Source organism: Leptodactylus fuscus, chromosome 9, assembly GCF_031893055.1.
Source record: "Leptodactylus fuscus isolate aLepFus1 chromosome 9, aLepFus1.hap2, whole genome shotgun sequence".
In the NCBI taxonomy this organism is placed as follows: domain Eukaryota; kingdom Metazoa; phylum Chordata; class Amphibia; order Anura; family Leptodactylidae; genus Leptodactylus; species Leptodactylus fuscus.
The window spans coordinates 34,837,735-34,851,174 of record NC_134273.1 but is presented as its reverse complement, the minus strand read 5'-3'; the positions used below and the strand labels follow the sequence as shown (position 1 = coordinate 34,851,174).

General features: G+C 39.2%; 1 protein-coding gene across 15 annotated transcripts in view; it reads right to left on the bottom strand.

Annotated features, from left to right (window-relative positions):
• Positions 1-353: 353 nt before the first annotated feature.
• IQSEC1 (IQ motif and Sec7 domain ArfGEF 1) overlaps positions 354-13,440 on the bottom strand; it is a 468,208-nt gene continuing 455,121 nt past the window's right edge. For 9 of the 15 annotated variants that reach the window (XM_075286922.1, XM_075286927.1, XM_075286924.1 and 6 more), the window contains 3 exons: positions 8,290-8,328; positions 7,076-7,125; positions 354-6,251 (listed from right to left, as the gene is read on the bottom strand). In XM_075286922.1, coding sequence (XP_075143023.1) covers positions 5,697-6,251; positions 7,076-7,125; positions 8,290-8,328 — 644 coding nt within the window. In that variant the 3' untranslated portion in view covers positions 354-5,696. Of the gene's footprint in view, positions 6,252-7,075; positions 7,126-8,289; positions 8,329-13,440 lie in introns of those variants that run through there. The other 6 variants (XM_075286925.1, XM_075286926.1, XM_075286932.1 and 3 more) reach the window with 4 other exon arrangements.

The following is a 13,440-nucleotide window of genomic DNA, read 5'->3' as shown; positions in this document are numbered from 1 at the left end:
TATATTTAAGGCTTATCAGTAAAATCTGTAGGAAGGAACAACTGCATTAGACTCTATTACTCTAAAACCTATCACCACTGAACACCAAAAAGGCAAGACAATTTTCCATCTTACCAGCACTGAGCAAATGCTTGATAATCATATTAGTGTAAGACTCTGCAACCAAAATGTCCACAAATGCATTAGTGGTGGAGGAAACCTTCTTGATAATGGACCATCACATAATATCTAGAACTAATAAAGGACAACTCATCATCTATTAGCCATAGAACAATATCCACTATATGGATCAGGCTGAAAATGTTCTTGCAAAACATTGCAAAAAGACATTACAATACAGTCACAAAATAACATTGTCGTATTTTATGGTTTATTGAGTTAGTCCACATGATCACAGTTATAGTTGTACATCGATAGGGTTTGTTACTACTTACAAACAGAATGCATATTAAAATGAAAGCACTCCTCTCTTCGCATTACTTACAAATGCAACTGGTGTCCCATCAGAAACCGCGTCCATCTAATGGGATTCTAACAGTCTACTCTTAGGAACTAACCCTCTGTCTTCTACAATGCAAGTGTTACAGTCTGGATTCTAGTAAGAGATAGGTGCTGTATGCAACCTCAGTACGACTGCAGACGCACTTGTAATATACACACTATGTACAGTAGTCAGTCACCTAGCTCTCACTTGGTCCTATAGCCGCCGTTGCCAAATTGTCACTTTGCAGTTAGTTCCTTTTTTTTTGTATATATACAAAGCAATTGCTTCTTTATTTGCAGGCAAGAAGTGCAATGATAATTTACAATGAAAACATAACAAATTCATGCGGAACTGCAGGAGACACAGCAAGTCAACAAGTAGAGATTCAATATACATATATGTATAAATATCTGCTGCCAAGTTCAGCTTATATTAAGAAACCAGAGGTCTCCGCTACATGCAGCACCATGGGGAGTGTCATTCTACAATACATGTACAGTATATAATTATCTTGTTATTGTTTACAGTGTACATTTCATTCTTAACTTAAAAAATACATATACATTATGTGGTCATTCCAGGAAAGAGTCAGCGTTAGATATCATACTGGTTATATAATACCGGAATGTGATGGGTTAAATAAAGCCTCTACTGCGTTACTACTGCTGTGACAGCAATTTGTAGGTGTAATATTACATAGGAAGGCAGATCTTGTATGCGATGTAGGAATTCTGTGTTTTTAGGTATCTGTGGATGTGCCAGAAATTATTTTTAGATATTTTATTAGCTGGAGGTTCTTGCCTCATTATATTCCTGCAATGTGATGTGTTAATTATCATATTAATCCAGCATCCTAAATAATAAAGTATTACTACATATTACATGTTACACCTTATTACATGTGAAATTAAACTTAATGCAAACCTGCTGGGAGATTTCAGCTTACCTACAGTATCTAAAAGCAGGCTATGATAAAAGGCGAGAAGCTCTGTGATATATAGGTTTATATAATAGAAGGAGAGAAGCTGAGCTCTGTGATATATAGGGTTATAGAATAGAAGGAGAAAAGCTGAGCTCTGTGGTATATAGGGTTATATGATAGAGGAGAGAAGCTGAGCTCTGTGATATATAAGTATATATAATAAAGGGAGAGAAGCTGAGCCCTGTGATATATAGGTTTATATGATAGAGGGGAAAAAACTGAGCTCTGTGATATATAGGGTTATATAATAGAAGGAAAGAAGCTGAGCTCTATGATATATAGGTTTATATGATGGAGGAGAGAAGCTGAGCTCTGTGATATATAGGGTTATATGATGGAGGACAGAAGCTGAGCTCTGTGATATATAGGGTTATATGATGGAGGACAGAAGCTGAGCTCTGTGATATATAAGTATATATAATAAAGGGAGAGAAGCTGAGCCTTGTGATATATAGGTGAATAAAATAGAGAGAGAAGCTGAGTTCTGTAATATATAGGGTTCTATACTAGAGGGAGAGAAGCTGAGCTCTGTCATATACAGGGTTATATAATAGAAGGAGAGAAGCTGAGCACTGTGATATATAGGTTTATATTTGGAGCAAATCTTAACAGGATTCTTCGGAGAGTCCTGCTTACCTTACACACAGTGGTTGATAACCATCCCTATATCAGTGTGTGCACACAAAGGCTGTCAGTCATCCTGTTTTGGCAGGGTGCGCTGGACTCTCACTGTCTCTGCTAGAAGTCCTGTCAGGATTTAGTCTCCTCGACCACCTGCCCTACATCATATAAACCGATATATCATAGATCTCACCTCCTCTTCCGCTATCATATCCTGTTCTCAGATAGGGCAGCAGAAATCACCTTACAGTTTTGTTTTAAAGTGACGCTGTCTGAATTTAACAGTCACATCTCCAGCTGAACTTTGCAGTTGTTGTCAGAAGAAGCAGTATCAGCCTGAGTGAGCTGGTTGTTGTGGTTTTGCAGCAACAACTTCAGCCATTACATGATTGACAAGTTCATCCTCTTAGCTTACTATCTATCTATTAGGGAGGCTTTCACACAAATTAAAAAATCTTATTGTACTGCCCCCCCCCCCCCCCAAGCTCTTTGGTAAACGTAGCTGGAATATGTTCACACAACCTTTGATGCAGGCACCCGCACTTTGGGATTTGACGGTAACCAGCGGCCCCATCCCATAAGCTATGGCTTTCTGCTCCAAGACTCTCTGCTATAGTGTATAATGTTAGCATTCTCTGTATGCTAGTAGTGTGCTTATGAACATATATAGAAAAATAAAAGTGTCTATACAATTGAAAGCTTTGTGCCATTTGGGATTACCATTGGACAACTTCAAGGCAGAGCGTAGGAAAGTGTTAAAATGAATAACCGTACAACCAATATGCCCAAACTTCTCTTTCCTGGAATGACATATAAATTACAGATCATTTCTACTATAAAGTACAGAGGTAAGAAGGGAAGGCTACATATTGTAATATGTTATCACCTTACCTCGGCTAATATGAACAATAATACTGATATATTCTGCAAATATACACTATTTAGAATGTAGCATCAGAATATTTACTATAGATGACATGCAAAACCGCTGTTTTTGCCTTACTAGTAAGTTCTATAGCCTGTGAGGAACAGGACTGAGCCTTTGATGTGAATGGGAACTGGGAATTAAAATACAAATTGGGCAACCTCAGAATCTTCTGTACGGGACGTGACCAATGCAGTGCATTATGTGACGTGATAACCTGCCAAGAAAAGTCTCTACAGGTAGCAGTTTATGATTAGCATGTGCCATATTAACTTTATAGACTACAGTAATAGAGGCAAGAATATTCTAGAACTGATATACAGAACTGAACGTGCCATTATGACGGTGTTCTATAGAACTTCCAACCAAATCCTTTGTGTCTTTGTTTATTGGGCAACTCATTGATTTTTTTCTTCTCTATACAACCTGTAGGAATATGTTGTATCCTCAAAGAACCAGACGGCCTTCTAGGAGAAGTCAGTAAGGAGCACTGTCTAATCTCTAGAGAGGGTTCTGTTCTCTCATTACATAGTTTCCAACATTTCCTTTTTCCAGCTGTTCCCAAGCACTGACTATTGTTGTAGGTCTCTATATTAACCCTACCCACCAGACAAAATAAGGAGACTGTTTTGGTGCATTTTAAACAATTGCAGGTTGTTAATAGAAGATTGACAGCAGAAAAAGACATCATGGTCCGTCTACTCTGCTCTTATTTTCTTTCCATTTTATCTTAGGGTAGACGTTTGTTTATTTCAGGCATACTTAAAAGACAATGAACAATTCTGTGGTTAATTCTTAAAGGGAACCTGTCATATCTGAGCAGATTGATAAATAATTTTGCAGAAAAAAAAATATATCTGAACTTATTATTTGCTCATTTTCATTTTAGGAGTCCAGTAGGCGGTCCTACTTACCGAGTCGGAACGCCCACTGGACTCCTAAGCGCAGAATGAGCAGAAATATAATTAATTAATTAATCAATTAATACATTTCAATTTCTGGTGAAACTATTGCTACAAAGCTATATATCAATCTGCTCAGTGTCTCCTGCACAATAACCTGATACCTGAAGTTCAGACAGCCTGTTCAACAAGGTATGAAAACCTTTGAACTCTCCCTAGAAATCAAGACAGTTGTTAACTATGGTTTTCTATAGAACATACAAAGAAAAGTAACAGTCTCTGCCACTCACAGGAGCATTATATCGTCTACAAGGCACAGTCTCTGCTTCTCACAGGAACAGAATTTAGGCCCAAACAGTTCTATGAGTTAACCTTTTAATGGCAGGAGGCTCAGCGACATACATGTCAGACATGTGTGGCTAGTTCCTCTGAAAGTTCTATGACTTTATTGGCCTATGAAGGGTTACACAAAGTGTTTCATTTCTGCTGGTATCAATACGGTAAATGAAATGGGCAAGGTGCAGAATAGAAATCCATTGACTCAGCTGCTCCTGTCATCACAGTGAAAAGTAACATTTGGATTGGTCTGTAATGTTAATATTCCGGGAAACGTCTTTAAATACAGTGTGTGTAATGCCAGAAAAGTAACGCGATGACATCAAGCGACTCTGGATAGAGGTAACTTTACACATGATGGGTGACACAGAGAGGAGCAGATACTCTCAGGAGCTGAGATCTGTAGGGTTGGTGGGATAAACCATTATACTGAAATCTTCATTCAGTAGCACTTGCCAATCGAAAATAAGACAACTTAGAAAAAAACGAATGAAAAACACTGCTAAAAAAGTCTGAAAATACATTCTCTGCTATAAAAAGGTCTCAAATGTTTCGCTCATAGTTTCAAAATCAAAATGAACGGTGACAGCAAGACACTGCAGACAATGGAGAGAGGATCCATGAACGCTGTATTATGCGAATACACGAGACACACATCTAGTTTTAATGTGTTTACAAATCGTATGTATATATATATTTATATATATGTATATAAAAAGGTAGGTAATGAAAATTCACAGTTCTTACAGCCGTTAAAGTGTCCGAGAATTGGTATGGTCAATGGTCAGTTACTCTATAAACTGCAGGGGTTCCTCCGCTAGCTCGCTTACCTGGAAGAAGACAGCGTAATACTGATCTGTAGTAAGTTTTTTATGTTGTTTTTTTTCTTTTTCTTTTACAATAAGAATAATTTATCCTTTGTACAAGCGAAGTGTTAGCTAGGACAAGTACAGAAACGGTTATGATAGTTGGCACATTTAATTATGGATTGCTTGGTTTTAGGAAAATACTGTAACCTCTTCATATATATTACTTGTCCTACAAACTAGATGACGTGAAAATGCTTGTGAGTCAATATTGCTAGAATTGAAAACAAATCGAAATATCGTTTTTTTTCTTTTTCAAGTACAATAATTTAAGGTACTAATGTGTACACGCACGCAATAGATTAATAAGATGCTAAATGTATCTGTGTACACGCACGCAGTATAACTAGAGTATTAGCTAAGTAGTAATATGAACCAGGCCAGTGCTAATTTTTACTTATTGTTTATGCAGCGACTAGGCCGTTCTTCCATTGACTTGCTACTTCTATATAGTAGTTAAATAATAAATAATGTTCCGCCTAAGTGTGACAGCAATGGATGCCCTCACATGTTAAGGAGATCATTCTTATTTCTCTAAATCCTGATTCCCCCTGCTGGAAGTTCTTCTAAAATGTTACATCTAAACTATTGTGCTAATTCCACTGTGTTTAGGTTTCGTGCTTGTGGACGTAGAAGGGACCTGCTGAGAGTGATGATGCTGTGCATGCTGGGAATGTGCCGAGTGCCCAGAATGAGGCAATGCTTGGTGGCTGGAGTGGGAGTGCTGTGCATGAGGGTGCTGAATGTACGATGCATGGGAAGAATGTGGTCCGTGTGGGTGGTATTGATGTGGTTGAATGTGCTGGGGCGGGTGGTAGTGATGATGGTGGTGGTACGGTGGTGGGTTTTGTGGCATGTGGCAGTACTGTGAGTGTTGTGCATGTACTTGTGCCTGTGTTTGCCCCTCAGCTTGTGCTGAGTGATGACTCGTTGGATGGGGTTGATGTGAAATCAGTGTAGGATGCTGCGGTTGCGCTTGTCCGGCTACAAGATGGCCTTGGGAAGATGGCTTCCCCCTCTTACTACCAAATAAAGAACCTAGGAGGGAGGAAGAGTTAGGTAAGCTCTGACGAGAGGCACATTCCCGAGTTGAGGTGGCTCGTCTGCGCATGTGAGGACTGCTAATGATGGACCCCTGAAAAGGAAGCATAGAGAATACAATTACACAATTTGCATCGGTCGATTAGTATTATAAAGAAATACACTCACTACTACAACAAGCTACGTACCTAATCTAACACAAACCCACTAAATGTCACTTGGTGGTCACTGTCATATTATATAGCTCTTGTAAAAAGCTGAACCAAACATAATTTTAACATAACGCTGCAGCTATCTACAGGATCACTAAGCTAGCTATAGAGGTGAGCTAATCCTATATGTACTAGGTCTAGGCCTGGGCTTAAAGGGACGGGCATTAGGCGGTCATGGGACACAAATTATCGGAGGTGAACACACAGAGATAGGTGGCTGAGCACATGATCAGTGTAAATTAATGGTTTCAAGATGAATGAAATCTCATGAAATCCACATTGAAGTAATTATTATATTGACTTTGTCTTCTGTCTACCTGAGTACATTCTCTGCGTCCCTGTCAATAGACTTGTCATAATACTCATCAAACTAACAGATAGGCAAGAGACAGTCAAGAGCTTCATTAGAAGTATAAGATAGTAAGGAAAGAGTGTTAGCAGCCAGATAGTGGTCCAGAGCCACCGTGAGAAGGAAGCAGACAGTCATGTGTGGTGGAGTCATGCTTCAAGGAGCTAGTAGGATTACGAGGAGCCAGGAGCATCCTCACAAATCTTAAGTGTTTGTCTGTTTGGCTTGGAATATACAAAGTGAGAATCCCAGGCATGCAATATCTGAGGCAAGCAGAATACAGAGGAACAAAAAAAGTGTTCAAGTGAAAGGAAAGGATTCAAATGCATATCACATCCAGCTAGGCATCCTACTTACTTCCATATTGCTGTCTAGCGATCCTGCACTGCTGCGCCGCCCACGCTTGCCTGCCCAGGACATGCAATACCATAGATTAGATATCGACACAAGATCTGGGTAACACAAGTCTTCCCCTAGCTGACAACTTACTCATTTTATTCACTAAGCAATCAAACCTGACATAGATGCTCTCCTAGCACTGTCTGAAGAACATCTCTAGAGGTATAATGCCACAAAACACGGGATCTATCTGTAATCTGGCAGTGCTGAAGTAGACACACCATGCTCTTCAGCTTCCAGAATGCTTTGCCAAGTTAGGAAAGCTCTCAAGAAGAATTGACATAGTATACTGGAAGCTGTTCTTATACAAAAGATGGAAGGTAAGGATATGAGATCTCCAACTCTATAGGGGAGCTGAGGAGTTAAAGGGAATCTGTCACATTAAATATGACGTCTGATCTACTAGTAATAAGTTATGGAACAGAAGAGGCTGAGCAGACAGATATAATGAAAAGATTCAGTATAATTTGTAACTTATTGAAATCCTTGCACTTTCTATATTAAGGAGTCCAGTGGGCGGTCCTAATCAATGACTGAAGTCTAACTCTATAGGGATTAGAAGGCTACCAATCATTGAATAGGACCACCCACTGGACTCTTAAGCTCAGAAAGAGAAGGTATTTCAATAATTAAATACATGTTATAGTAAATCTTTTTCTAAAATAAAACGATATATTGATCTGCTCAGTTCGTCCTGCTTCGTGGCTTGATGGCGGTAGATTATATAGCATATTCATAGTGACAGGTTCCCTTTAAGGCCTTGTGGCATAAGACCATCTAGTCAGTATGATGTCTTATAATAATCAAATTGATTAAGAGGCCGTAATGAAAAGGCAATTATATGATTTCCATTATTATAATTACATGGGAAGAGAATGCCATATCCCTCGCTCTGCAACGTGAATCATTAAACTTTATTTCTAAGTCTCATTGGACAAGTATCTGGTATAACTATAGCCGAGAAATTCTGACATTCTCAGGTTGCAGCAGATTAACGTTGCGGTGAGAAGATGATTGTTACATACTGAAATCTATCAGAATATGAGAGAGATGAAACGTCTGGTTGTGATCTAGTATCTCTACATCAGCAGAATAGGAGCTATGAGCACAGTCCAGGGCCTGGGCTATAGGTAAGGCGGCTAAGCTACAGGTGCCAACACATAGTAGCTTACTTGGACGGGTTTTGCCGTTTCTGAACAAGAACATAAAAGCTGCAAAATGACACTGGATGATTAGTGATGCAATGAATGGAAATGAAACATCTTTTTCTCATATACAATATTTGCCGTACTAAGCATCAGTCTTTATACTGTATGAAGAGGGTCGTATTGATGTGTTTTTGGGTGTAAAGGGGCTACTGTTTTGGCTATGGCTTCATACAATGAAGCCACTTTGATATTCTGCCAATTGTACGCTTAATAGTATATAAAATGTAAAAGATACAAATTAGTCAAAAATAATATTAATAATGCTAGTAATCTCAAAATAACACAATACTCATGTAATACTGATATAATATTCAGATTTTAGAAAGAATCTATCATGAGGGGACAATTGTTACATTACTACGATCAGCTATGTTTTGGACTTACAAATCTTGGCACGTAGACTCTGGTTGTCAATTTGGACATGCGCGCCACCTCCCTCACTTCCCCTCCTACATTCTGTGCGATCGTGTGGCAGGGAATTCCCTCTCACGATCACCACATATTCAAGATCAGGGAGCACGCTTTGTCAATTGGGCATGCGCGCTACCCTCCCTCTGTCTCACTTTCATTGTAGAACAGTGGGTGCGCATGCGCTGGGTGGCCCATATGCTAAATAAATAAAAGCGCACATAAATCAGAGCTACTGACTACACACTTAGCTCTCACTTCAGGCTATCAAGGTAAGACACCTAGCCCAACAATATATGATATGTGCAAACATAAAATCTAGAGAATTTAGATACTATATGTGTCTCTCATTTGAAAATAGGTGAATATTGAATTTACCATAATTCTAAATGTATTTGTTTTGTTAACTATCTGTATGGCACTTGGATACATTTGTCATATAGAAGAACACAAACAATAATGTTATTGACACACTGGAATGCCTTTATTGTTATGTTCTAGTTGGTTGATTTGTCTTGTTTACCACTGTCATTTTGGTCATCCATTGTTTGTTTGACTGCTATTCCGGTTTACTACCAAAATCATTGTATCTACCGGATTTTATTGAATGCATTTTGATTTGGTCGTGTATGTGAATTTGATTAGCACCTTTGCCTTTTGTTTTTATCGTTAATTTATATAGATCTGATGAAGGGGTGCATGTTGCTTGCATGCAATCATACCCCGAAACGCGTTATCTGTATTTAATAAAAGCCTGTTAAACTACTGTACACTTCAAGCATGTTGATCAAATCCTTAAAGAGGAGCGCATCATTTCTGGGCACAGCAGCTATATGCTCTATACTGTATCATGTAATACTGATATAATATTCAGATTTTAGAAAGACCCTATCATGAGGGGACAATTGTTACATTAATATGATCAGCTATGTTTTGGACTTTTGGACAAATCTTGGCATGTAGACCCTGGTTGTCCTGATGAGGAAACTTGAGTTGGTTTTATCATCCAAATAATTCTTGTCTATGTTCCCTATTAGGGCATAGGGAGATTATGGGGGGAAGGTTCCCACTTGACACCTCCTATGAGCCAGGGAAGAGATATACTAACTTGCATGGACTCTGTGGTGAACCATCCAGTTATTACACAGGTTGCCATTTAAATGGTTTCATGCAATACTACATATGCCCTGTAGTCGCCACTGCAGGGATAATGAGCAGCTTATTGAAACTTTGCAAAGTCCTGAACAATCCCTTTAAGTCATCAGCCATTTTCATACGACAATGCTAAAATCTTAATGGATGCTCTCTATGTCATGTGACCTTATGTATGTTTAAAGGGAAACTATCACTTGGGAAGCACTGCTAAATCTGTACGCTGCCTGTTATGGAGCAGAAGGAGATGATCAGATTGATATGTAAGTTTGTGGGGAAAGATTCAGTATAACCTGTCATTTATCCATTGAAGGTCCTCTGCCATCTTTTAGTATGTAAAGTCATAGAGGGGAGGATGTCAGTCACTATTGTGACTGTACAATACCTCTTAAATATTTTACTACTGCTAAAGCTACCACCGATACCTATAATGTGATTCACTGCTAGCAAATCCAGAAGAACAACCAAAAATGGAGGCTTCTACTGGATAGCCGATACTGTATCTTTAAATGCTTACCAAAATCATTGGTCTACATTTTTCTACTTACTAGTAATATTACATAAATTATAGTATCACAATTTCTGATAGCTCTCATGCCAATGTGCAGCATCTTCTGTTTCTCAGTGCAGTTATTCTGGGGACACAACAGAATATAACTGGTCATATCAAATGTGGTTTTTGATTATTTATAGTGGGGGGATATCCCACCATCCAGATCCCATATGTAAGAAGATCTCCATATGCTTATTGTGGATAGGTAACAATCTTACAAGTCATGAGTCTACTCTAGCTTAATTGTATACGATAAAACAAAGCAAAATACTTGTATCTGATGACGTCAACTTTTGCAGAATGAAAGGGGTACTCCAACTCTTCTTTATTATTTAATAGTGCTGCTGAGGGTATAAACATAAAAATGACCTCTCGCTGGGCCTCCATTTCCAGGTCCTGTCGTCAGTTTATAGTCTTCTGCTTGATATCACCAATGTCATCCCATTTGTGTCAGGTGACCATTGCAACCAATCACAGGCCTGAGCAGTGACCTCTTCACAAACAGTACATGACTGGTGTTATGTGTCATTTGTGGAGAGGTCACCGCTGAGGTCTGTGATTGGCTGCAATGGTCACCTGACACACATAAGACGACATTGGGGAGTGTAAACTGAACAAATTGAGGTTCAGGGAGAGGCAATTTTTTATGAACCCCTCAGCAGCAGCACTAAATAATAAAAAGCAAAACTGGAACACTGCTTTAAATCTAATTTGTACAATTATTGTATGTTCACCTGGGTCAGAAATGTTGCAGATTTTCTGTCTGGGTTGCGGCTGGAAAATTAACAGTGAAAACAGTAAACAGCAAAGAGGATGAGATCTGAACAAATTTATTGTCGATATTCCCCAGTGAGCTCAATGGTGTTGTCAAAATTCACAACAAAAACCAGATGAACAAAATGCAGATGAAAGTCCAAATAATTTTACACATCATCATACCTGTGAAGGTATGTCATCTTGGAGACGTAGGGTGCAACAGTGGTGAGGAAACCAGAGAAAGGTTTCCACAAAAACACCAGGTGAGATCATTATAGTGTTTATGTTCATTTTGCACCAAAATTCACATCGTTTGATGCATGTGACTATTTGCAGGGAAAATTTTCTGCGGCAGATATGAAACCTACCCTAAATCTAACTAAGGGTGAAGTAAAGTCAGCACACTCCTTTTCCAACCTGAGGGCAGCCAGGCTGAATGTGAGCGGGACTTGTGACAGTCGGCCGCACCCAAAGAAGTGAGTGCTGTACTTTGGCTATCTCCAGTGCTCCGACCACCACCAGTTACTTTGTGAGGCAACCCCTTTAATGGATAGGAACATAAATATTATCATTCCATTTGAGCTAGCTAGGTCATACAAAAGGGTATAAATGGGCGTTTTGTTTGATCAACATAATGTGCAGCTATAATACTTGTAAGAACATCTGATAAAAGGGAAAAGATGAACATACAATGCCAACAAACAAATTAAATCTTACTAAATATTCTTACTATGCTGAGATACATGAAGGAGAACAGTCACGGTCCATAGTATAGAACAAACCATCATACAAAAATAATTTGCTTTCTATTCCAAGTTTGTTCCCTGCTCCAGTAACACAAGATTCAGTCCAAGCCCCTCGTTCATCTACCAGCACAATAACTGGACACAAGTCAAACTCACAGACCTGAAAGCCTCACGTCTTTACATAAACATGTAGAAAGAATTTGTAATTAAAACCTAAATCCGCAACTAATGTGGAAAATTCTCTTCACTACAGTTAAGTTCAGGATCCATCATTAGACTCTCAGGAGATGAAGAAGCTGAGGTACAGATGTAGCAAAGTTTAATTTAACTTTCTTCATTGAAGGATTATTGAAAGGGTCAAGTCTAAATTTTGTGCAATAGTGTTGGTAATGCGTTAAGTGTTAAGTCAAACTTTGTTACTTATGAATATGGAAATATTCTGGAGGTACTTAAGTGGTCCCTGTACCTTGGAGGTGTAAGGCCCGGTTCACATCTGTGTTCAGGCCATTCCGTTCCCCTCTCTACATGAAAAATGCAGAGAGAAAAGTCCTGCAAGCAACGCTTTTCTCTCCACATTTTTTGTGTGGAAATTGAGCGGAAACCACACAGACCTCATTATAGTCTATGGGGTCCACAGGTTTCCTTAATCACTTTTTTTTGCCGGTTAGGTTTCCGTTCGGAGGGTCCACAAGCTGACTTCCCGAACGGAAACCTATGTGAGATGTGAACTGGGCCTAAAGGTGGTGAAGGATGCTCTACAAGGCAATATTGCAAGGATTCTAAGAGCAACAAATAGAGAATCCCTGTGTTACTCCACCCCCTTAGGCTCCGCACCAGGTACTGTATAACACAGTGAATCAGCTTTGTCAGTAGTGTTCTTTTAATACATAACCTTTAGTGCATAAGTTCATAGCAACTAGGTACAAGTACCCAAAGGCATACACAACATATCTCTAGGGGCTACGCATACTGTCCTCATAGTCAGGGACATAGCTAAAGGCACATGGGCCTGGCGTAAGAGTTCAGCTTGGGCCACCCTTTTTGTTATCTCACTCCCACCCCAATTTCCCCAGATGCCCATCTGCCTCACGCTGCTGAGTAGTAAAGCAGTCAGTGTTGCGCTCATGTAACGATACGTCAGAAACAGAGTAGATAATTTAGCAATGCTATTTACACCATATGTGTTACTAATGTGCCAACTGATAAAACGTTTTGCGAGAGCTCTTTGGGGGATGGTCAGTCATGGCTGTGATGTGGCCAGGATGTTGATGTAAACCATGTGGCCAGGTAGGCCACCATTGATTTTTATTAGATCATCAATACTATCAATACTAACAATGTGAGCTTTGTCATAAGTGCTCTAGTAGATGGTCCATGTAATATAATGTTACAGCAAGTTGCAACTATCAATTATACAATAGTATGCGTTATGAACATTCTTAGCTAAGCTTCCTATAGCCATTATGTCCAGCAGTACCTAGAGCAGCATTGTTATACATG